The sequence below is a fragment of the Drosophila tropicalis genome, unplaced genomic scaffold (genome assembly GCF_018151085.1).
Source record: "Drosophila tropicalis isolate 14030-0801.00 unplaced genomic scaffold, ASM1815108v1 contig_593, whole genome shotgun sequence".
In the NCBI taxonomy this organism is placed as follows: Eukaryota; Metazoa; Arthropoda; class Insecta; order Diptera; family Drosophilidae; genus Drosophila; species Drosophila tropicalis.
In genome coordinates, this window is record NW_027173070.1 from 20623235 (window position 1) to 20647381 (window position 24147).

Here is a 24147-nt window from a genome sequence, read left to right on the forward strand (position 1 = left end):
GACCAGTTAAAGGAAGCAGTATGGCGTTTTGTTTTATCGCTGCTAAGATGGACCGCGACATTTTCGATTTTAATATTATTATTTGTTCTTTCAATTCTAAGGATAAAAAATTTGCAAGCCTTTTTATATCAGGAAAGCTCGATAATGGCAAAACTGATAAGAAAGCTATTGGGAGATCAAATGCATTTATTAGTATTTTCTATTGATTAACAAATAAAAAAGAAACTGTTTATTAAACATATTTTTTCCATTTAATTTATTAAAAAGAGTATTTCAATACATTCGCATATTCTTAAATTTGAATCGAAATTTGCTACTTGAAATTTATTTTGAACGGAAAAACTAGCTTTTTTTACACTAAAGCGGAGCGAGAAACTGAAAACAGAGCTAAGATGCGGCGAATTCATTTTGCCGCAAAGAGAAGCGATTTGCATAAGTTTCTTCACAGCAGAAGCAAAAAAAAAGAGAAATTAGAAAACACTGAAAAAAATTCTTTAAAAATTTGTCACATTTACATGCAAGTTTTTCAGCTCAACAAAATTTGGCGCTCATAATTTTACCTTTTAAAATCGGTTATAAAGAATATAAATATAAAAATACATATATGTATGTATTTTTAAAGAATATAGAATAAGTAGGAAATCCTTTTAGGGTTGCTGCAGTTTTCAAGGTAATATTTAATTTAAATAAGTTTTTTTTTAGCATATTGTCATATTTTGACTGGAGAATCAAATGCATTTAAAAACAAGTTGCACTTGTAGTTTTATGATTCCAACTATGTACATGTTTTTTCCAGTGTATTTTCTTACCACCACCGATAGATTTGCCGCACTTCAAATTCTCTTTAACACACACTCTCTCTCTTTCTTACACACACGCGCTGGCTTTCTCTTTAACTGAATAGCGGCGGAAAGATGGCTACGTGGTGTGGGTGCGGGTACGGGGGTGTTGTGTGTGTTGGTGTCAGTGTTGCCAGAAATTTAGAGTCACTATAAGCTAGATTTAAGGAAAAATAAGCTAGAATAAGCTAAATATTAAAAAAAAAGCTTAAAAATAAGCTAACTATTTAATATAAATTTTATTTTATTGATATATATCAAATATATAAACACAATGCAACCTCTTGTTCCTCTGTTTTTAATGACTTTGGAACACACACACAAACAAATGTATACTATACACTGTGCAAAGCGCCCCCAAATGCTGGGGCCGCCACAACGGTTTTTATTTTTTTTAGTTCAGTTTTGGAGCTCACATGAACCACTGTGCGTAGTCCAGAACGAGAGAAAAAACCCCCCTTGCAGTGGCGCCGTCAAACATAGTCATTTTTTAAACAACCCCTTCTAAATTAAGTTTTTGAAATTTGTTAATATTTATATTATAGATATGTATGGTTGAAGTGATCGCACGCGAGTTGAAGTTCAGAAAAAAGTAATAAAGTGTTCTTTGCAAATAATTGTAATAATTGTGAGTGGAAATAAGTTTAAAAAAATTAAAATTTTGATAGTGTTTTAGTTTTGTGTACTAATTTTTAGCTGGTAAGTGACAAATGGCAAACCGGTTTAATGCCGTCTAAGATCCCGTGAAATATTATTTTAGTTTGAGTTGCCCCTTTAAATGATTATAAAAATACTTTATAATCTCTAAAAAAATCTTTATGTAGAAATTTTTTAAAACCAAAATAAGCTTTTTGAATTTTGAAATAAGCTAGATTTCAAGCTATAAGCATTTTAACCACTTTCCAAGCTATTTCATTTTGAAATAATCCAGATCTAGCTTAAAATAAGCCAAAATGGCAACACTGCTACGTGGTGTTGGTGCGGGTACGGGGGTGTTGTGTGTGTTAGTGTTGTTTTTGTTTTCTAGCCGAACGGTCGTGTCTGTGTTGTAGCGCAATGTCGAATAAATTTTAGCAATAAAGTTGGTAAACAAAAACTAGAGTGATAAGATATATACACATACACACTCACATAGTAGTTAATGTAAGAAAATTAAATTCCTATAAAGTGCATTTTGATTAACTAAACAAAAAAAAACGTGAGTGGGTAGAGCGAGAGAGAGAAAGAGTGTATATCTTTTGTAACTGTATCGGAGAGCGGAGATTAAAACTCGGCCCCAAACTCCTGGCCCCTTTCGGCCCTTTTTTGCTCTACGTTTTGGCAAAACGAAAAAAAAAACGCAAGAGAGAAATAAGTTAACAAAGTGCTTTTATTTAAACAAAAAAAGAAAATAAAAACAAGTGTATAACGGCAGGTGAACAACAACAACACGCAGTTAGCAGCAGCAAGAGAAAAAGAAGAAGAACCACCAACAACTCCACAAACGAAGCCAACGAGCAACGCGCAGAACCAACAAAAAGAAGAAGACAGAGAGAAAAAAAAAAAAAAACAGCGACGCACTAAAGAAAACGTTGCTAATTACAAAAGGTAAACAACAACAAAAAGAAATTATAACAATTTATTTATGAATTTCTTTTTATCTTCTTCTGAGTTTCAAATTGTCCAAGTGACGGACAAAACATTTATACAAAGTACAAAAATTCCGAGTTCATTCATAAAAAAAACGGATAGAATTTTACTCTCCCCCTTTCCCAGCTGAGAAATGTCGCGCATTTTTTGTTTGTTTGTTTGTTTGTGTTCTTGTGTTGATTGCATTTTGGGCCATTGCCACGCCCCTGAAAAGGAAGCTAAAACTTTCATTAACTTTGTTTTGAAGCCCTTATCTATAGACCTCCCTCCGTCACCCTTGACCTCCATCGAGTCACCCGCACAACATTTGATTGCAATTTTACCATATGGCTGATAAAAAGTAATACAATTAAATGTTTTCAATCCTAATGTTTATTAATTATATCAATAGAATATAAATCAATTTAGTTGATGAACAGATTTGTTATTATCATGATGATGTTGATGATAATGATGGGGGAGAAGGTTGGGACATGAGTTCGCATAGAATGCCAAAACCAAACAAAATATAAAAAAAAAGAATAATATAAAAAAAAAAAAAATAAACGAAGAAAAAAAAACAATCAAAATAACACGGTGACATCATTTTGACTAATCGCCAATTTTAGCATTTGAAAAACGGCGGCTGCTTCTCTGACTGCTCTGACAGACAGAAGAAGAAGGTAGTGATCGGGAGAGAGAGAGCGAGAGAGGGAGTGAGTCGAGGTGGGGTGGGGTGAGGTGAAGTGTGGAGGCGTTGGTGGTTGCCCTCACTGTAGCAGGTGCTAAGCCGAACATTGGAATTTCTATAACCTATATATGTAACCATACATATTATATACTACATACATACATACATATGTACATATATACACGTGCCGATTATTTTCACATACATGGATAGATAGTTGCTTCGTCGTAGTAGTAAGTGATATTTTGTTGTTGTTGACAATCGCATTCAATTTCACTTTCACAAGCTTGCAAAAACCAGCAACAAAATATCAGAAAGGGCTCTATAATTTTATAGAAATACTTAATCTTGCAATTAAATTCAAATCAAGAATGATTTTAAATTTCATTCAACAATAGTAACTGTTTTCTTTTTGTTTATAGTTTGATTAAGTTTCCAACAAATTTATATCATTCATTTTTAGAATGAAATAGTTTAATAAAGTCGCTCAATTATATATCACAAATAGGAAAATGCGTATCCAATCTGATAAAGTTAATATTGTATTGATTGACGAGTCGATAAAGTAATGTATCTTTGAGATCATAATTAGATAGAGCGATCAAATTCAGTTAGTTAGTCAGTTGTAGTTTGAATGCTGATGACATTTGTTTTAAAATGTTTACCACTTCCTTCACCAAGTTAAACATATCCATAAAAAAGACAACAATAAAGTTGATTTTTCTTTTATTCTTAACATATTTGCTCAGGGAATTTATCAAATTTAACTAATAAAGTTACAAATTATCACAAATTATCTTTATCCAATTCATTTTGACACTCAAAATAGCCGACTTATACTGTTATAGTATAGGCAGGATAATAGGGCAGAGGTGTCCTCTTCCAATATGTATGTATGTCTGGAGCCGTCTAATACATAGTTAAGCGAACTAATTAATTATTTTATTGCCTTATATATATATAAATAATATAATATAAATTTAAAAAAAATAATGAATACTACATCCAGGAGCTTATATGTACATATATCCATTAGAGTCTATAGTATGGAATATGTTTGGTTCATAAAACAAATCATTTAGAATTCTTCTTTAACTATTTTCTATTATGTATTTCCTGGCCCTTGAATTCAATATTAAAGCCTGAAAGGAAATAACAGGAATCCAGGATAAAAAGTCCCTGATGTCTCCTCCCTCTCTACGCCAATGACATATTTAGATAGCTAAATAGCTTCTTTCATCCTTTTGCCTTCTCTTATGTAGATCTTCAGAATACAATTTAATAGATTTTCCCTAAAACTTTTAATCCATCAACCAGTTGGAAAGTGGTTTTTAATTGACATAACTTTAAGGTCGCTGAACTTTAAAAAATTAAATAATATTTGAAATAATCTTTACTCCACTAAAAGTTATTTCCACCAGAATTACAACGTTCTCTTTAAAGTCTAAATTAAATTTGTTAGCATTATTCACCAATAAGACTTTTGTTTTTGCACAAAAATTCAACGATTTTGGCAAATTGATTGCAATGTTTCCTTTTCCTGTTGCGGCCGTGACCCTGTAGAGCATTTTATGTTACACAAAATATATCGTAAATTACGTTGAAAACAAACAAAAGTCGCCCCCGTCAAATGACCATTGTCTAAATATTTATACAAATTGTTTAGACAGGCGCCCAGAAAGAAAGATGAAACGATCTGCTGAAACCGCATTGGAAATGGCTTTATACACACAGATAAAAACTATATTTATTTAATTATTTTCCAACTGACAAGGCATGAAATAATTTTCAAAATTCAAGTCAATGCCAATAAAATAGAAAATAACATTTTTATGAAAATTAAAAAATAAACAAAAACATTTTCTGCTTGCAGTAAAGCCCAAGAAAGTAAGTTTTCTTTGATTCAGGTCTCAGTCACCACTATAACTTTTTGATAATAGTTCCCGTGATGTGCTGCTCTGGTGAAAAATTTAATCCTTTTTATGTAGGACCTTATCCGGAATGTGCCTGCGGTGTGTGTCCTTATGGTTGCTATTCAGGATTCACAAGGTGCGGCTGGGATGGCGGCAATGGACCATTTGGCAATTGTTGTTGCCCAGATAAAAGTCCTTGCTGTAGTCCCTGCGGCAGTCCTTGTTGTAGTCCCTGTTGCTGCGATCCATGTGTAATGTGTGGCAGTGGCTATGGATGCTGCGGCCAGCCAGGAGGCAGGTCCAAATGTTGCCGACCTTCCAAGTGTTGCTGGCCGATGTGTGGTGTCTGCTGTTGTCGTTGATTGCGAGTATCTTTTTCAGGCTTTACTGTACATGACAATTTGAAGAACAAATCTTTAGGCCTTCATTCACTTAGCTTGGTTATCAATTGGCCAGAGAGACAACCCAAAGAAATTGCGTTTTCAGGTTCAATTGAGAACTCTTTTTTTATCTGAAAACGAAATTTACTTCGGTTGTATTGGCTGACATACAACTTTATGTACAGTTTTCAGAATTAAAATATAATTTCAAACCTTAAAGAATAGTTGAAATATGACAATGACACTAAATTTCCTTCCTAGAAGAAAGGAAATTGAAAACGAGTGACAGAAAACTTAATTTTGACCGCCTTTGTCGTTAATAGTTTAAAAGGCTTCAAATATCGTTCAGTACTGATGAGAAGTAGCAATTAGTTTACATTCTTCTAAAAGGTTAAGGACCTTCAGATCACCGTGTTCAAAGTTGATATGAACGATGAGTTGGTTAGACAAAGTTGAAAGAAGAAATGGCATAGAAGGGGAAGGTGGTAAAGTTACTGGTTTATAAATAAACCTTAAAGTCGTAAGAAAAAATGCTTAACGCTTGACTAGTCCTCCACCGTCCCACCGTAGTCATCATCATCTCATTCTCGTTGCGAATTGCCACATACATGATTGGCCACCACACAGTAAAGAGGCGAAAGGAATGGGTATGGGCCTGGTTACTTTGTATGGTTGGTTGGTAAATGAAAATGCGATTACAGCATAAGCGATTAATTTTATTCACCTCTCTCATGGTTTATTTAGCTATAAACTAATTAAAGCTCGGACTTCAAAGCAATTGTTTCAACAAGAGGGTTAATTGTGGTGTCCTTTCTTTGCCTCTCATTTTTTTTTTTTTGCGCACTGCTCCACTTGCCATGGGGAAGGGGGGAGAGGAGGCTATGCTGGGTGCTGAGTCGGAGCGAGAGTGGGGAACCTAAATTACTTCAACGATTCTTCGTGAGGTCGGTTGTTAGGTAGGTAGCAAAGTGGGTGGTTGGGTGGTTTGGTGGGTGCTTAGGTAGGTAGGTCGGGTGGTCGCGCTCTTTTCTATCTGTGCTTTGTTTTTCCTCTTGCCGCTTTTTTTTTTTTTTTTTTATTTTATTTTTGTTTTCTTTCTCATGTCATGCCTCATTTAGCTTTTCACAACATTTTTCCAACCCGCCGCCAATCTGTGTGTATGTTTGTGTGTGTGTGTGTGTTTGTGGGTGTTTTGTGTGTTTGTTTGTGTTTTTGTTGTAAAAATATCTGGGGATCTGGAGCATGGCACATGGCACTTCTATTCCCTTCGTCTCGCGCTGTCTCGTATATCAAAAATTAACTATGAACTAGATCTAGAAAATGCCTGGAAGGCCTCGTCTTCTTATGTTTTTACTTGGATTTATATATGTAACATTGTATTCTTTTAATAAATTGCTCTTTGAATTGGGGACGCTAAACTTATATCACAGTTCTCGACTGTCATTCCGACTAGTTGACATTTCTTGTAAGCTTCATTGATTCGTGTCGCTATTTCAAATCCCATTATGGGCTAAAAAATTCAAGAAAAATGTGTGCAATCATATGCATAATTCTATTTTTCTTCTCTTCGACCAACTTTGTCCAGGGGTTTTTTGTTTATACACATTTGGTTGCCATTTCTTTGACTTGTCCCTGGCCTGCATTGATTTGTATGGATTTTTGGTTTTTGGTGGCATTTTGTCGTAACCTCTTCTCCATTTGTCATTTACCCTGACTAGAATTGACAATGCACAAAAAAAAAAGAAAAGAAAGGGAAACAATTTGCTTGACGAATATTTCTTACTCTTTTGGTTTTTATTGAGCACCAAATGGCAGCCATGGATAATGATACCTCAAAAGAGAGTACACACGAGACATAAAAGAAACAAGAAGGTTATGGAAATGCTTTCCCTTTAGTCATTAGATGGACACTGTCTGATGTAAACACCTGATTCAGAGTATTACGGAAAACAGGAGTTCTTTTAGGCGCTGATTGTTGTCTCCATTTTTGTTTGAGTTTTTCCAATGTTGAGGCTTCTGAATAAGCTGAGATTTCACTATACAATATACTCTTCAAGATTGAAAAATTAAAAGCTGACCAATTTACATGATAAATTTAGTTACAAATGTATGAAAATCAAATATTTTCTGAATATTTTATATAATCTGCAATTTATTCCAATTACTTTTAATAATAAGATAATGCCTTAGGAATAGTTAAGTTCAAGCTTAGAAGAGTGTAGGTCGTTGTATAAATGTTGTTTTTGGTAATTAAATAAAAGAATGCAAAACACGACTTATCGACGTGATCTTAATTACATTGATCAAAGCATTAGATTTCCTTGATTATTCTATTTATCATAAATATAACTATATACATTTCAGTTTTTGAACTAGTTTTGTTTTTTTCAACTGAGATATTAGATAGTATTACGAATTATTTTGTACAATGTTTTGCAATTCATGCGTCCGTCTGGCTGGATCAACGCAAACTCCTCCTAGACCGTAAGAGCTACAGAGCTGAAATTTTGCACTTAGGCTTGTATATACTGCAGGGGTTGTATATCTCGGATTCAGCCGGATCGGACCACTATATCATATAGCTCCCATACAAACGAACAGTGACTTTTCTCAATAACTTTGTTATTTTCTCTGCTATTAACTTAATATTAGAGAGTTTATTACGCCAAATTTGATAAAGATCGGGTGACTATATCATATAGCTCCCATAGGAACGATCGGTTGAAAACAGTGACTTTTGTAAATAACTTCGTTACTTTTAACGTGATTGTTTTCAAATTAAACATTTCTTAATTTAATAAATCTGTTAAGGACTGTGCCGAATTTGATAAAGATCGGGTGACTAAATCATATAGCTCCCATAGTAACGATCAGTGGAAAACAGTGACTTTGATGAATATCTTCGTTATTTCCTATGATTGTAGGCAATTCTTTCGCAAACATAAGCCTGTTTAGATAAAACGTTCTTCCAGTTTGATGGCTAATAGGTAAGGAAAGAGTTACCAAAAAAGTTGCAAGGGTATACAAACTTCGACGCGGTCGAAGTTAGCCCCGGCCCTCGGGTTATATCATAAATTGGAAAGAGAATTTTATGTAAGAAAACTTCAGGTGAATACAAAATGTTTGGGTACAAAGAACGATTAATAATTAACCAAAAGAGATTGATCAAATCTACTCATATCTATTTTTCCATCTATTTTTAAAATTTCTCTATGTCTATGGTCGTTTTATTTGATTTTATCTTTGAAACAAATATGTTGTAAGAACTTCAAAATTGACTTGATTTGTTAATATGTTGATGTGTTCGCTTGATAAACAATTTATAGACTTCAATGGATGACATATTTATTGAAAGTTTACAAAGTGAGGGGAAAAAGTATACGCTTTATCTTGGCCTAGGGTAGCTGACTTATTTTATACAGTGGCAAAAGAAATTATGCAATTTTTGTTTCGGCCTCAAGTGAGTGAAACTGTCAGAGCCGCGTATCCATATCTTATCGGTTAATTTGCTTTTTGCAGATTCTTATCTGGATCGAAGCGGCACAGACATAATTTCCTTTCGCGAGTCTGGCAAATGAATTGTGAAATGAGAAAAACTGCCCACATTTTGTAAAAAAAGAAAACTGAAATACAAAGTATTTTTGTTTTTATACACTTTTTTCACCACCTCTTCACGAAAAACTTTTCTCCCACACACACACACACACACACTGAGTTTTATTTAGTGTATTTATGTAAAATATTTTGACATAGATTTCGATTTCTCACTCTGCAACTTGGTTTCCATAATTAGTTGATAAATTTACACATTGATTTAAAAATAGGCGTGATCACTTACTGCATCGACAACAAACTACAAGTGGCTATATATCGTATATATGTACATATATATCTACTATATGTAGGATATGTCTAGTATTCAGAGTGGCGATTGTTGTTTTTGTTTAGCTGATGATAAATCACTCAAAAGTTGATCTAATTTTAAATTGAAATTGTCATTCATTTCATTTTTTTGGTTCTTCTTTTCGGGTTAATTCCCACTTAATCACCCCCAAAGGGAAAGAATATTTTTGTGTTTTTTTTTTTGCATTCCATTTTCATTGGAAATTTCAAAATGAAAACCTCAAAGTCTCAAATCAGTCAGACATCGAGTATCGAGCGAGGTTAATTGACGGGGTGAGGCAAGAGGTGTGAGGTTTCGAGGTGGGCGTTGCACTTATAGCCCACATTTTTGATGTCGTTAACTGCAGGTGTTGTCATAACTCATTTACAAGCCTGGCTAAAGTGGAAATGGGAGAGACATCCAAGAAGGTAAAAGAGGTGTTAGGGGTGAAGTGGAGACAAATTGGCATACCAAAAAGGTTATAAAATTTCACAAATAAAGGTAAAGTTCAAGTTTGTTCAAGGTAAAAAAAAATAACAAATTCTCAAATTGATGATGTTATTGCATTAAGAAAGGGAAAAAACGTAAATGCTAAGGGTCACACATCAGTGAAAAGTTACCAAGGACAGTTTATTTATAAACAGAGAAGGACTTTAATCTTATATTGTGATTTTAGTATGTTAAATCGAAGACGTGTCTACTTCTGAGAATACTTTTATTAAATAATAAACACTTCGAAAAGATGTCTAGTGGATTTCAGGGTAATTTTAAACAGTATTACTTTGTCTTAATCTTATCGTAGAACCACTTCATTAAGTAACTTGAAGAGTCTCTTGTCATTAAACTATCAAATTCTTTTCTCCACGATCATTCAAACTGTTGAATGGAGCCCCTATCGATAGGTTGTCCGATCTATTGCTTACTGTTCATGAATAAATATTATCAATAACTTCAAATTACAACCATCGATATGTAATAGAAAGAAATAATATTCTTTTAAATAGAAAAGAAATCATATATTTTAATTAATGGTCTTGTGAAAATATTGTATTATTATTATTGCCAACATTCATGCTCCTTTGAGAAATTGGTTGTGGTTCAGTTGGTCAACCTTTAGAGGCTGCTCTTGGAATCTTGTTACCAAATTTCCATTGACCACATACATATATCTATGTTAAGGCTGACCTCCAAAGAGACAAGCCCTCAAGAATAGATTCGAAAATATCGGTTACAGATTGATTCACGTAAAGAGTTCATTCTTTTCAATTTCATCTTTCTGTATCTGAATCGAAGGCTCTTCAAAAACCTTATATCGGTCTGTGACCTATAAGATCATAATAACCATGCGTAATGCAAAGTTGAAATAAATGATTCAAATAAAATACACATATGCTATATGGTTTCCCACACAGACAATCAATTGTTTTGTATTTCTGGAATCTTTTTCGGTCAATTGATCTGCCATTTCTGTTTAACGTTCAATGGATGACACAGAAACAGAGCGAAAGGAGGTGAAAATGAATCATTGTTATTCAATTTATATATATGTACATACATTGAAGACAAGTTTAAAGAATTTGCTTTACTAGAATTATTCGCATTCCAATTCACTGAATGACGACATACATTAGCGCTAAGCTGTTGAGCTAACCTAATGAAACTGAATAATGGGAAATAATGGATAAGGACAGTTTTGTATTTATAACCATTTGTGGCAGTTATTTATCTCCCTTGGCATGGTAGGGGAGGGAAAACCAAATTGCAATTTCAAGTAAAATTTTTCTTTCAACTTTTCAATTCATTTCTCACAATATGCCAAGTCATTTGGTAGTCGTCGTTGCTTCTATGGCTTCTAACTACTCCCACTACTCCACTTGTTGTTTTGTTGTACAATCCTTTGGAGTCCGCTCTACCTACCACTTCCTCTTCTCTCTTCGTCTTTGGTAATCCTTGAACGCAGGAGATGGCGTCTCGTCTAATGGCGCTTTGTGGCATGGAATGTGCATTTTCCATTTTCCATTTCAAGTTGTAAGTAGCGCACCACAATCTCTTCTCCTTTCCCCGCCTTTCCTTTTAGCTAGGCATAATTACTTTCTGTGTGTTAGTGTGTGTGTGTGTGTAGGTATGCGATATGATGAGGAGCTGACAGCAAAGTCTCCTCTCGTTTCGCTTTCGCAAACTGGGACACAACTTCCACAAACTTTTTCTGGGGTTCATAGTTTTGTTGTTCATGAACTAATTTCATTGCATAGGTGGGAAAGACCTGAGCTAAAAAGTTTTGGCCATAAGAAGAATCAATTAGACACCAGGTACCAAGGAGTAAACTTATCAACCAATCTCTTCATATGTCTGGAGTTCAATTATGGGCCAGAAATTTTGCATTTGACGCCCCTCGTTATAAAGGTTAATGAACGCTCCAATATATATGTATATTTTTTTATTTTCAGTTTATCAATTTTTACACAGACATGCAATCTCTCATCTGTGGCATGTTTTGGAAGGGTTTTCTTCTTGGGGAAAAATTAACACGAAACGAAATAAAACTCTGAAATTGCGAATTATGTGCTGTGATTTTAACTGGCACGCAAATGGCACAAAAAAGACAGGATAGATGAGAGAGAGAGAGAGGGAAAGGGGGAAGAACGCCATGAAACATAGAAGAGGCACATGCAAAACAGGGGAAAACTTGGGAAAATCTTTTTGTCGTCCTGGAGTGAGAACATGCTAAACATCGTTGTGGTCCTTGTTTGCTATTCATTTTGCATTCGAGGCGGTTTCAACTTTTTTTTTACCTTTACTTTGCCGCAGCAAAGTAAATTGAGCTGGCCAGGGGGGCGGGCAGTGGGTAGGGGCAGAGTGGAATGCATTGAAGTTGGAGTTCACCTGGGGTCACTTTTGTGTTCCCTGAAACAAGGGGGAAACAGGGAGGTCAACCCGCCGGCACCCAGCTATGACCCATTTCTCTTCGGCAATTTCCAATATGCTTGTAATGAGGTTAAATACATGTAGTTGACATTCCTTTGACAAGTTTCCTTCATCATTGGACATAAGTTGTTGGTCCTTACCCACTGCAAAGGATGCAGTTGCATCTGCAGATGCTATTAAAACACTTTTCAACTTGTCTGCATGCACACAAATAAATTCAAATCGTACAAAGAATCACAAAACACCAAACAAACCAAAGAAATCTAAATAAATACATATGTCCAAAACAATTGTAACCAAAAAGCAATGCTGAAAGGAATTTTACATGTCAAAAAATAAAACGACCACACTAAACTACAAAAGAGTCGGACTATATATTTGATTGCAACGAAGTTGGTATACCCTACTAAATTATTTGCAAACTAACAAGCCAATTGAAAAGTGGAAAAGATGGTAAAAAGGGAAATTTTGAAAGTTTCGTCTTACATAATCGGCGATTCAGATACAAGCCTTTGACGAAGTGATGTGTGAGAGGAAAAATTGCAGTCTCTCTCACATATGTATCTCTGTCCCACGAAGTCACATTGTCACTAAGTTGGCCAAGATTCGGTGAAAAGGAAATAAAAAATCCAGACAATAAGCCTAATCTATAATCAGCCATAAAAAAGACAGACAAAACAAATGCAGGATACAATTTTTAATGGATAAAACTTGAAATAATTAAAAGGGCCTTGTCAAAGCTAAAAATGTGCCTATCACTTGCGCAATTTGCTTTAATATTAGACGAGTCTAATAAAGTCAATCTCCTGAATACTAATCATTTTCAGACGAAAACGCTGAACAATCAGCGATTAAAATGACAACGATTTTTCGGGTTGTTCGATGGCTCAGTAAAAACGGGGATATCAAAGTCGAAATATACACTACTACTTAGATATCTTCATATCTGATAGGCCAGAAGAGGGAACCGGCAAGAGTTGCTAAATTGCCAGAAGGAAAGTCCTCGCGATCTAGATAAGTAGAGACCGATTTTCCTTTTTATAACGATAAGATGTTTCGGCTAGAACTTATTGCATCGTGCTCACATGGAAGAGAAACAAGGTCTTATTTACCATCAAAACGGGCCTGTTGTCCTCAAACGTTCTTTCTGGGAGAGGTAGAACCGAAAAGCAAGTTGGTGTTGATTTTCTTGATCCTTTTAAACTACAACTTATCTTATGATTAATTGTTTCAAGAGTTTTGCCAGAATAGATATACCCAACTTTTACATATGAAGCAGCAACAATTTTTGCTCGAGAATTTTTAGTGCAGAAATATCTGGTTGACACACAAAAAAAAAAAAAAAGAAGAAGAAGAAATAGGGGCCACCCTACCGCCCGCCGTTCTCCCTCCAACAAACCTAGCTCTACCTATTTTAGCCTCGTGTGCAAGATGGAGTGGATGTGAATGTGTTGAATGGTTGAGGGGAATGGTAGGATGTGGGGCGGGTGGGATGTGTAATCGCAGGAGGGTGGCCACTTGGCATACTCTCATGCGAGAGAGCAGAGGATGTCATAGCTTTGGGCAAACTGATGCTGCTGCTGCAGTAGCATCAGCAGAGCTACTGGCAATGCGCAATTCCATCCTCCAGCCAGGAACCCCCTTCTCTGCTCCTGCTCTATTCTGCTTCTGTCCTCCTCCTTTCTCTTTCTTTGCCTGACCAAACTCGAATTATTCAGACCAGGTCTCTTCTTGTTGCATATTTTTGTGCGCAAATGTTTGCACAGCTCGCACAGTTTTCAGCTCTACGCTTATGTCCTTCAAGTTAACCCACTGTCTATTTGTGTGTGTGTGTGTGTATATATGCACATATGTCGCCCTTTATGAGTCATCATCCTCGTCTTCATCCTCATCATTATCATCATTTTGCACAGTTTTCAGTTTCGGGAATTGAATTCCATTTTGAACAGTCCAATGGACACACAGAGAGATTGGGCGATTGGCTGACTTCCTCTTTCCTGGACAACTTCCCTGTGAACCCCCCACATCCATATGCCACAAGTATGACAACTCTCTGTCATTCTCGTTTTTTCTGCTTCCATTTTTTCTGTCTCACTGACAAAACATGTCAAGCAAGGCGACAGTATTTCAAAAATCAAATAAAATGCTACATGGTATATATAAATGTTTAACTTTAATTTTCAATTATGAAAGGCAAACTGAAAAAGTTTTAACCCTGATGGTTAGTTTTTTGTTTGAAAGTTTTATTAAATAAAGAATCAACTATGCAAATGAGAATAATCTCATTTCAACGATTGAATTGTATTTAAAGATTTAACTGACGAATGTCTGCCAATAACTCGTTTCAATTGTCGTTTGTTAGCATGCCGTTTTGTAAGATTCCTTGAAAATGCTTTAACTATACATAAAAACACAAACACTTGATCTGAATTCGTTAAAAAACTACTCGAACATTCGATTTGAAACTAACTTTATATGCCTATTGAAAACTTTAAAACCATTAATAGGAGATTAAACCTAAAAGGGTTGTAAATTGGGGATGCTTACGCCATAATAATATTGATCCAGTGACAGATCTGCGAATGTGAGACTCATTCGGATGAATAAGTTCACTAAGTTACTTTTTGATAAGTGAACAAGTTCATTTACTTACTTATTTAGTTGTTCACAATTCACATGTTCAGTTGACTCACTTTGAACATTGACCCCTTAAAGTATGCAGTAGGCAGTCGAGAAATCATTCTTCCATAAGGACTTTCGGAATATTCTGTAGCTAAAAAATTGTCTATAAACAATGTTGCTAACGAAGACCACCTTTTTTTTGCAAAATATTCTAAGAATTCAGAAGGCGATTATTTGATTTACTCTTCCCTTTTTAGGGCTAATTTACTTTATTGAATACACCCAGATCTGTCATTAGATCAAGTCTTAAAAAGTAACCGATCAATAAACAAGCGAGTGTTCATTGAATTGGGGTAGCCCTTATCGTAAACAATGTCCTGTCTCAATCTGTAAAAACGGATTAAAAGTTGCCTATAAACATCAGTATATCAATGATATATCTAATATGATCCCTTCGAAGCAAAAGCTCAAAATTGAAAGATATTTTAGTTAAATTATACAAAATTTCATATGTTTGTGGGTCCTTGGAATGGGAAAAAGTCATGGTCTGACCATCCTCCCCAAAAATTTTGGCTCGTCTTGCTGTCTATCGCGCTAACGCAAAATGCGTCATCAAGTTTTTGATACCAAAGTTGAGTCTAGATGCTCGATGCTTTCGATGGTAGGGTGAACAAGGAAAAAAGGAAGAGCGGCACGTGATGATATATGTATGTATACATAACGAGGCGTCTGAAGTGTCGTTTGTGGCATTGCTGCCGCTGCCTTTGGCAAACCGACCGAAAAAACAAACTCACACATACTCTAACTCACCGACAGGCTTAAGTGGGTGCCAACTTCTTTCTGCCTCACTCCCCACACCTTCTACAAATGGCTAATGATGATGTTGGGACTAGGAGAGTTAAGGTGTTTGGGACAAAGACAATGCATATTGCACAATCCTGGTCGATTAATTGCGCTGTTCAGAAGCGGTTTATAAAACGATACGAAAGCAAAACTTTTTCAGCGTAGGCGGATTATGAATTATGCTTTGTTTTAGCATAACTAGAGACTAGCGGGGAATGAGACGAGAGAGATGTAAAATGAAGGGTTTATGGATGGAAGGAATGAGAGGATGCTTGCCTGCGTGCTTCATGGATTGCTCACTTCCACTTCCGGCATGGCCATAAGGGAAAATGCTATAGTAAAAGCGCGTGCCTGCCAATGAAGCACTGTTTGGAGTATCATCTGTCTCTCTTTCCCTCTGTCTCACTTTATCCGTCCTTAGAGTCTTGTGTGTCCTCGGTGTGCTGTGTCCTAGTTGGTTTGTTGGTTGTGTTTGTGTCGCCAACCAGACTATAAACGACAACGACAACTACAACTACCGCCGCCACCGCATACAATGGGAGCTGTAATAATAAAAAAAAGACGAAAAAAAAAACACTAAGAATATTGTTAGTTGTGTGGAGTTCCAAACGGGGGGATGAATCTGGGCGGGTAATTTCCCTGGACTATGATGATGATGATGATGACGTTGACGTTGTAGATGTTGATGTTTGTTGCTGTTTGATGACCCAGTTAGCTCTAGGGAATAGTTTGTTTATTACCAAGTATTACACAATTATTAATGGCTTAATTAAATATGATTTTCTGTTTGTTTGCCAACTCTTCTATTCTCTTCTGTAGAGCTCCAACAACATGGATCTAGAGCCTCGTGTGGCCATATTGCAGGATCTGCGATTACAGACCTTCGATTCCATACGTTTTGCATCGTATAGAACGGCCTCGAAATTGCGTTACATACAGAAATCGACAAATTTACATTTGGTTGATATATGGAATGTTATTGAGGCATTTCGTGAGAATGGTCTGAATACCCTAGAACAACAGAGTGAGGTTAGTGTGGCTAGATTGGAAACTCTAGTCTCATCCCTCTATCATAATCTAAATAAACGTCTTCCTACGGCCCAACAAGTGCCAGTTGATTCCAAGGCTGGATTGCTGCTCAATTGGTTACTGGCAGCGTATACAAGGTGAGTATATATACATGGTGGTGAATCATGGTGAATTGTAATAATATCTTCTCTCTCTCTTACGCTTTCTGTAGTGATAATTCAGGCAAAATACGTGTTTTTTCGATCAAAGTGGCCCTAGCTACCATGTGCTCTGGCAAATTGGTTGATAAACTCAGATGTAAGTATAGTTTCAGTTACTAAGAGTTGCTTAAATTAAAATGGCTGCTTATTTCTAGATATCTTCTCACAAATTTCGGATGGTGCTGGGCAATTGGTTGCCTGGAAATTGTCAGAGTTTTTGCGAGAAGTGTTGGCATTGCCGGCCGCCGTTTATGAATCGCCCACATTCCATTATAAGGATGGCCTCGAAGAGGAAATCTTTCCGGCTGAAAATAAGGTTACAGTTAATGATTTCATGGCAACACTTATGTCTGAACCGGGTCCGTCGTGTTTGGTTTGGCTACCGCTGCTACATCGGCTGGCCACTGTGGAGACCATTGTGCATCCGACGATCTGTTCTGTTTGCCATAAGGAAAATTTCACCGGATTTCGGTATCGTTGTCAGCGGTGTCACGCCTACCAATTGTGCCAGGAGTGCTTTTGGCATGGCAAGACATCGCTGAACCACCAAAACGATCACGAGGTCAAGGAATACTCGAGCTACAAATCGCCAAGCAAACAGATCGGACACTCGCTGCGCAAAAGCTTCCGCTGTGTGCCCGAGAAGACGACGCAAGTGTTGCCACGATTCCCGGATCAGCCAGAAAAGACCCTCAACTTGTCCCACATCGTGCCGCCGTCCCCGTTGCCCTCGCACAATGGTTTCAATGATCATCAACATCCGCTTCATGCCGCCGCCGCCGGCGGTGGACTACCTGGAATGTTTGACCGAGCTAGTACTTTGGATTCAAGAGCCACGGGACGTAGTTTGGATAGCGCAACGATGTCGCGTGTGGCAGCTGCTTCGGCTAATGATGAAGAGCATCGTCTTATAGCACGTTATGCTGCACGTTTGGCCCAAGAAAATCGAGCAGTGAGTTAAAATTGAAATGGTTTCTAGACACAATCAATCTTCAAGAGTTTCCTTTGCAGCCCTCGAATATGCCAGAGAATGCCACGCCCATTGGCACAGATAATTCACGAGCCCAGCGTGAATTAATTGCCCAATTGGAAGCCAAGAATAAGGAGATAATGCGTGAGATAGCACGCCTGCGACGTCAACAGGAGACTGAACAGATGGCACCCGAGAATCCGGCCCTGATCAATGAGCTGCGTGCCTTGCGGCAACGCAAAGGTGAACTAGAGGGCCATTTGGGAGCCTTGCAGGATTCCAGGCGTCAGCTAATGGAACAACTGGAGGGCCTAATGCGTATGCTAAAGAATCAACAGACTGCCTCGCCACGTTCGACCCCCAATTCGAGTCCGCGTTCGGGTAAATCACCTCCCATGCCTGGTGGTATGAATGTGGGTGCTGGTATCCTTGGCACATCGCCAATGAGTGCCCTCCATGCCCAGCAATTGCAACAAATGCAGCAACAACAACAGCAGCATAACATGCCAGGATCTCGAGGACCATCGCAGCAGCAGCAGCAACAGCAATTGGCAATGCAACATCAACAGGCAGTCCAGCAACAAGGACACGGAGGACCCTTCAGCCAGACTCAGTTGGATCAATTGAATCAGATAAGCAGCGATATGCGTAGCGCCTTTGCCGCTAATGGCAGTGCAAGTGAGTTGGGTGGGCAAATGGGGATCTATTGAGGGATCTCTCTATCTATATAATATATTGAGTATATTGTTGTGTGTCCAAAAAAGAAAGAAAAGATGAAACATATTTGTCCAATTGGCCGTTAGGGATTAGGTAAAGTTGTGTGCTGCTGATATATTAATCTATTCTCCACTCTATGAAAACAAAATGCCCCACCACCACCACCACCACTCGCCCTTTCGTCATGAGGGATCACCCCACTGTAACCACTAAAACCACTGCCACCACAATTACACCCACACAAACACACTCTGTGTCTCTCTCTCTCTCTCTCTCACCCTTTCTTCACACATTTACTTGAAAACGCTTCGCCTTCGCAGCTCCGCCTTATGTCAATCCAAATCCAAATCAAGCCGATGCCGAGCTAAATGAAGCTGCCGATACAATAACATCGGCCATATCGAATATGGTCAGTGATTTGAATGCAGGTAAATCGTTGGACTTCCCCTTCCCCCATGTGCCTGCCTGTCTCTCTCTCTCTCTCACACACACTCTGTTTGACTCTCTCCATCGATTGAACGCTTGCCATAAAATCAATAATTTCCCCTCTTTACTCTTTGCTGCTACCGATACTGCTGATATTGCCGCTGATCTAGCCGATCCATAAAGATGCCTTGCACTGCTCAGCCAAAAATAAATTAGTTTAGTTTTAGCACCTAAGCAAAATGTAGTAGCACCGCTTCTAGAGCCAATCGCAACACCCATTAAACCAACCACCCACTCACATAACCACTGATCCTTATCACTGGAATGGAATGTGTTATCAGCACACCCAATCATCCACCAATCTCCTTCCTTCCCCCTCTCTCTCTCTCTCTCTGTGTGTGACAGCTTTAACTGTTTCTCGTTATTTTTGTTTTGTTTTGGTGTCTGCGCTTTTTGGTTTCTTTTGGGTTCCATTTCCAGAACAGGGACTGGGGACTGGACAGAGCCAATCGAATGCATTGAATCAGGCTCGTTTCATATTGCCTTTGGGTAAGTTCACGTCGTGGTCTATCATCTTGTCGTCTATTCGTCGTCGTTTCGTTGTTTGCCTGTCGTTGTCATAATGTCCTGATCGATCATTCCTTTTGCCTTCCTCTCTCTCGTTTGTTTTTTTTTTTTTGTTTTTTTTTGATTTTAGATTATTTTCCCAATAGACGACGGCATAAGAAAAAATGCTGCAAATGTTGAGTTATACTTTTGCCATTTCTTTATAATTTCCCTTTTTTGTTGGTTACTTTATTTCGTTTACAAACTCGAATCCCTAAACAAACAAAAAAAAAAAACATCCCTAAAATAAATTCGAATTAAGAATTTCGTCACATCGAGGGCGCATCGGAGAGTTCCGAGTGCGATTGCGATTGCCAAGTGTATGAGGAAACCTTTGGCCACGATCAGGAATTCCAGCCGCCCCACTAGAGGACGACAATTTCGATTATCTATTCGGTCAGAGCGAGGAGCAATCGCAAATGAATCGCATATTGGGTTATCGACATCACCCCGAAATCTTTATCGATGATGATCAGGCTGGATTTCCAGCACTGCATGAGATTGGTGAGACAATCGATGAACTGCAATTGATTATGCACGCTTATATCATGAAATATAGTTTAAATATATAAGGAGCAGTCAGTTGTGTTCTAGGTTTATAATCGTTCCTCTACAGGTAAAATATATATAAATATATAATCGACTATAATTTACAAATTGCCTCTAGTTCATCTTTAATTCTCGCAGCTAGAAAGATAGTCTCCTTTCTCTATATATCTTTCTGTCTCTCTCTCTCTAGACTCTCCATAGCTTCTCATCATACACTTAGCAGCACTTGTTGAAAATACTCACCTCGAATTTATCGAATCTACTCGTTACTCGTCACTCGTCACTTTTCAACCGTCTCTAAGTTTAACTCGCTCATCATGGCCCATTCTAGTTGACTCTATTTGTATATTGAAATCACATGTATTAAGAAGGCTCGTTAAGGAAATCAAAAAAAAAAAAAAAAAAATACAAAAAAAAAAATATTAGATATATCTAATAAAATATTCTAAGTATCTATATGTATGCCAATTGATACAATTTCAGATTTCGATGAATCTCAATCGTATAATCCAGAATGGAATGAAAAGGTAAAGGATTTCGCTATGAGAAATCCTTCTCACAAAGTGAATTGATGTATTTTTCTTTTGTATTTTACATTTTTCTCTTTTGCACTCTATATATACATACATATATATATATATATATACCCCAAATACATATATATTTAAATATATTGTTGATGTAGTTTGTGTAGTTGTTGTGTGGATTAAAGTTAAGTTACCTACACGTTCTCTGCATGGCTTTGCCCCTACAATATATGCCATAATGCCTGTAATATATATCCAACTCATTCACATTTTAACCCTTTTAAATTTTCGTTATTTTCACAGGCAAATGCGAATAGCCAGTGGCAGGAACAGTTTGCCCAATGGAGTCTCAATTCACAAAAGAACTAAAATCGAACCTGGGACCATAACCACGATCAGGCATAATGGTTTGGATGGACAAATCCGTGGAATGATTGAAGAAACTCTCGCTTAGCTTTTTACCTTAACTCTTATGTTGGATATAGAGCAATTTATTTATTGTTTAACTTAATTCATTTATTTAATTACTGGAGGGGATATATAAAAACACATGCATACATATATATTTGTATGGAACAAATAAGAAAGTAACATATTATATATACATACATATATAAATACTGCTCCTTTATTTTGTGGAATCTCGTTTTGGCAATAATAATTGCAGAATTTTACTTTCTATCATCTACACTAAAAATTACGTTTTTAAGCTTTCTCGCCTGATTTGCGGGGCAAATATTTATTGAAAATCAAATCGAAATGATAATTCAAACACAAATAATATATATACACAAAATATATTAGACATTTACATAATGTACTTAAACAACTAGCAACTTGTTAAAAAAAAAAAAAAGACAAAGGAAAAACAAAAATCGAAACCGTAAAATCAAATCAAATTCTAAATGCTGATTCTTGTCATGCTTCTTCTCCGACTCCTCCATTATCTCTTGGATATACAATAAAAACCAAGCAAAAAAAAAAACAAAATGATCAAGGAGAAGATTAATCAATAATCCCATGTTAAAACTAATTATATATATTCTCAATTTATATAACAGACATTCATCAAAAACAAAGAAAATGTTAAACAAAATATAATCATGAAAATGCATAAAAAGCACTTAAAAAAACAAATACACTCACACCATCATACACAATCACACACACACACAGACATTTATAGAACTTATACATAAACTATGAAAAGAAAAATAAATAAAAAAGGCAAACAATTTTAAACAAAAAATCTTGAAAAATTTGTTTTAATTCAATGTAATTTGCCATAACGCCATTTTCGATCGATATTTAAACAAGAACAGATTTCGACTTTTAAAGCAAAGAATTTTATGTCTATACTACCTGTAACCTGCCACGTTTCGCTGCGGCATGTTGGTGGTGCTTCAAGTTGAGGTAAAAACGGGTGGGTTTCCACCGGGACCGCAGTTTTCAGAAGGGCCCGCGATACATCACAGTCATTTGAAGGAAGGTAGGGTCCCGAACATGGTTACCCCCGGGCCCTGATGTTCTCTCTGCGATCCTGATTCCATCGAAATGCTACTTCATGTTTTGGGCGATGAATATTTGAAGAACGAAATTGTGATTGGTTGAGAAATATTATCGCAGGTTTTTCATGTCATTATGTCTTCTGGAAAATGGAAATGGTTGATTCATAATGATTTAAATATTGTGTAAATTAATAATGAATTGATGTTAAATTTAAGTCTGAAGATTGAGGTAATAAATGTCTATTTCAATAGCAATTCGATAAGTTTATTGACGGTCTGGGTTACACGAGGACGTGTAAAGGTCAGGATCGCCGTGTCGGATAGTGTTGGTTAAGTGACTAATAAGTCAAAGCCTACTAGTTAGTTCCAATGGATTGACAGGTGCGTCAGTTGTAGCCCTGGGTGAGCATCTAAACAACCTCAGCAACTACCTCAAAGGGAACGTATTTTACATACACCATCAAATCTTGGCTCCAAATTATTTTCGTCACAGATCTTCCTATTCTTCAGTTTAATAACACAAAGTTACTTAAAATCCACAAAAAGACAGAAATATAAATTTAAGGTTCTTCCGGAAAATTGAATGTTTCTTTTGTTGGCCCTGTTTTTTACCCAACTGGTAATCTTGGGGTCTTTGACAATTTTGATAACACTTCGTTACTTAAATTTTCCGTTGTGACTCTCCTTTTATTAAATTCAATCTTTCTTGGTTTTTTCCAAGAAGTTCCGTCTATTCGTCATGCTCACTTTCTTATGTTCTCTTTTCTAGGTCTATATATTCTTTCCGTTTCCTTGCTTAAATGACTTATAATTTTCCTTAAAAAACGTCTTTCTAATTTTTAAAAGAAAGACACATTAAAGATCTCTGAAGCAAAGCTAAGAAATTTTGGAAGATCTCCTCCATTTACCATCCTTTTGCATCTTCATGTTATGGACATAGTTAGAAACAACTCATGTTAGGAACACAAGGCCCCAGATTACGAGCAAGTTAAAGGATGATATTAAATGTCACCGCGACAAACAAAAAACCAAGGAAACGCAGGAAGATTTAGAAACAATTGTCGTCTTCAGGTCAGGTCCTATATAAAGGGGGGCCTCCGGCTAGAGACCTCAGTGAACAAACTTCCCGAGAACTAGCCGCACAGTTCGGGAATATAAGTGAAATAGTGAAAGTGCTAACTAAAAGCAGTAAAAGAGTGAGTTAAATAATGCGGGCGACGCTCCGACACATACATACATTAAAAATATTTGTTTCACCTGGTGAATGTTATACCAAATTGGGCTAGACGACTTTCTTAACTTTTTAAAATCTCAGTTAAAGGCCTAATACAGTTTTTATTAAGAGGGATGTACCCAATAATAGAGTACATTTCAAGAAGTTCAAACTACACAAACTGTAGTCACCAAGATACACCTTTATTTGAATGGCTAAGAGAATCTTGTTAATACCTCTTCCTGAGCTGTTAATCAGATGTCTCCGTTCCGAATAGTTCCTTAAACTTTACAAAAGTGAAAATGAATAAACCCCTTTCGGAAGGGTATAAAAATCGATCAAAATATAAACTCTTTAAATTCAATTCAAAATTAAAGTAGGCCTTGTGTTTCTTCTGTCATTGAAATTTTCAATGCCCCAAACCCGTTTCGGATTCATTTCATTAACGCAAATATCTGTGCCGTTTTCAGGGGACGAGCGCGGCAAATTTTGTCGACTAACTACTGCCCATTTGTCTGTCGAAATATTACAGTTCTGGCTTTATAGGAGCTTGAAAATAAGTTTCAGGCTGCACTACACTTTGGGCCACGTAACTCTAGCAGCGGTTAATCGTAGGAATTGAATAAGGCTTATGGCCTCGTATTGCTCCAAAGAACAAATATTTCTTTCCACCCATTCCATTGTATTTGCATCAGCGG

At 36.7% G+C, this 24147-nt stretch overlaps 1 protein-coding gene across 7 annotated transcripts; it reads left to right on the forward strand.

Moving 5' to 3' along the window:
• The first annotated feature begins 1853 nt into the window (after positions 1-1853).
• On the forward strand, positions 1854-21987 carry Dyb (Dystrobrevin). Of its 7 annotated transcripts, none has more exons than XM_068289443.1 (8): positions 1854-2426; positions 16524-16870; positions 16945-17030; positions 17089-17885; positions 17945-18581; positions 18941-19048; positions 19527-19595; positions 19915-20123. In XM_068289443.1, exons 2-8 carry the CDS (start codon positions 16536-16538, stop codon positions 20019-20021), a joined length of 2139 nt encoding a protein of 712 aa, XP_068145544.1. In that variant the 5' UTR covers positions 1854-2426; positions 16524-16535; the 3' UTR covers positions 20022-20123. The 7 variants fall into 7 exon arrangements, with proteins under 7 accessions (XP_068145544.1, XP_068145545.1, XP_068145543.1 ...); XM_068289444.1 differs by having other exon boundaries at positions 19744-20058; XM_068289445.1 differs by lacking the exons at positions 19527-19595; positions 19915-20123 and adding exons at positions 20685-20728; positions 21032-21987 and having other exon boundaries at positions 1855-2426.
• The last annotated feature ends 2160 nt before the right edge of the window (positions 21988-24147 follow it).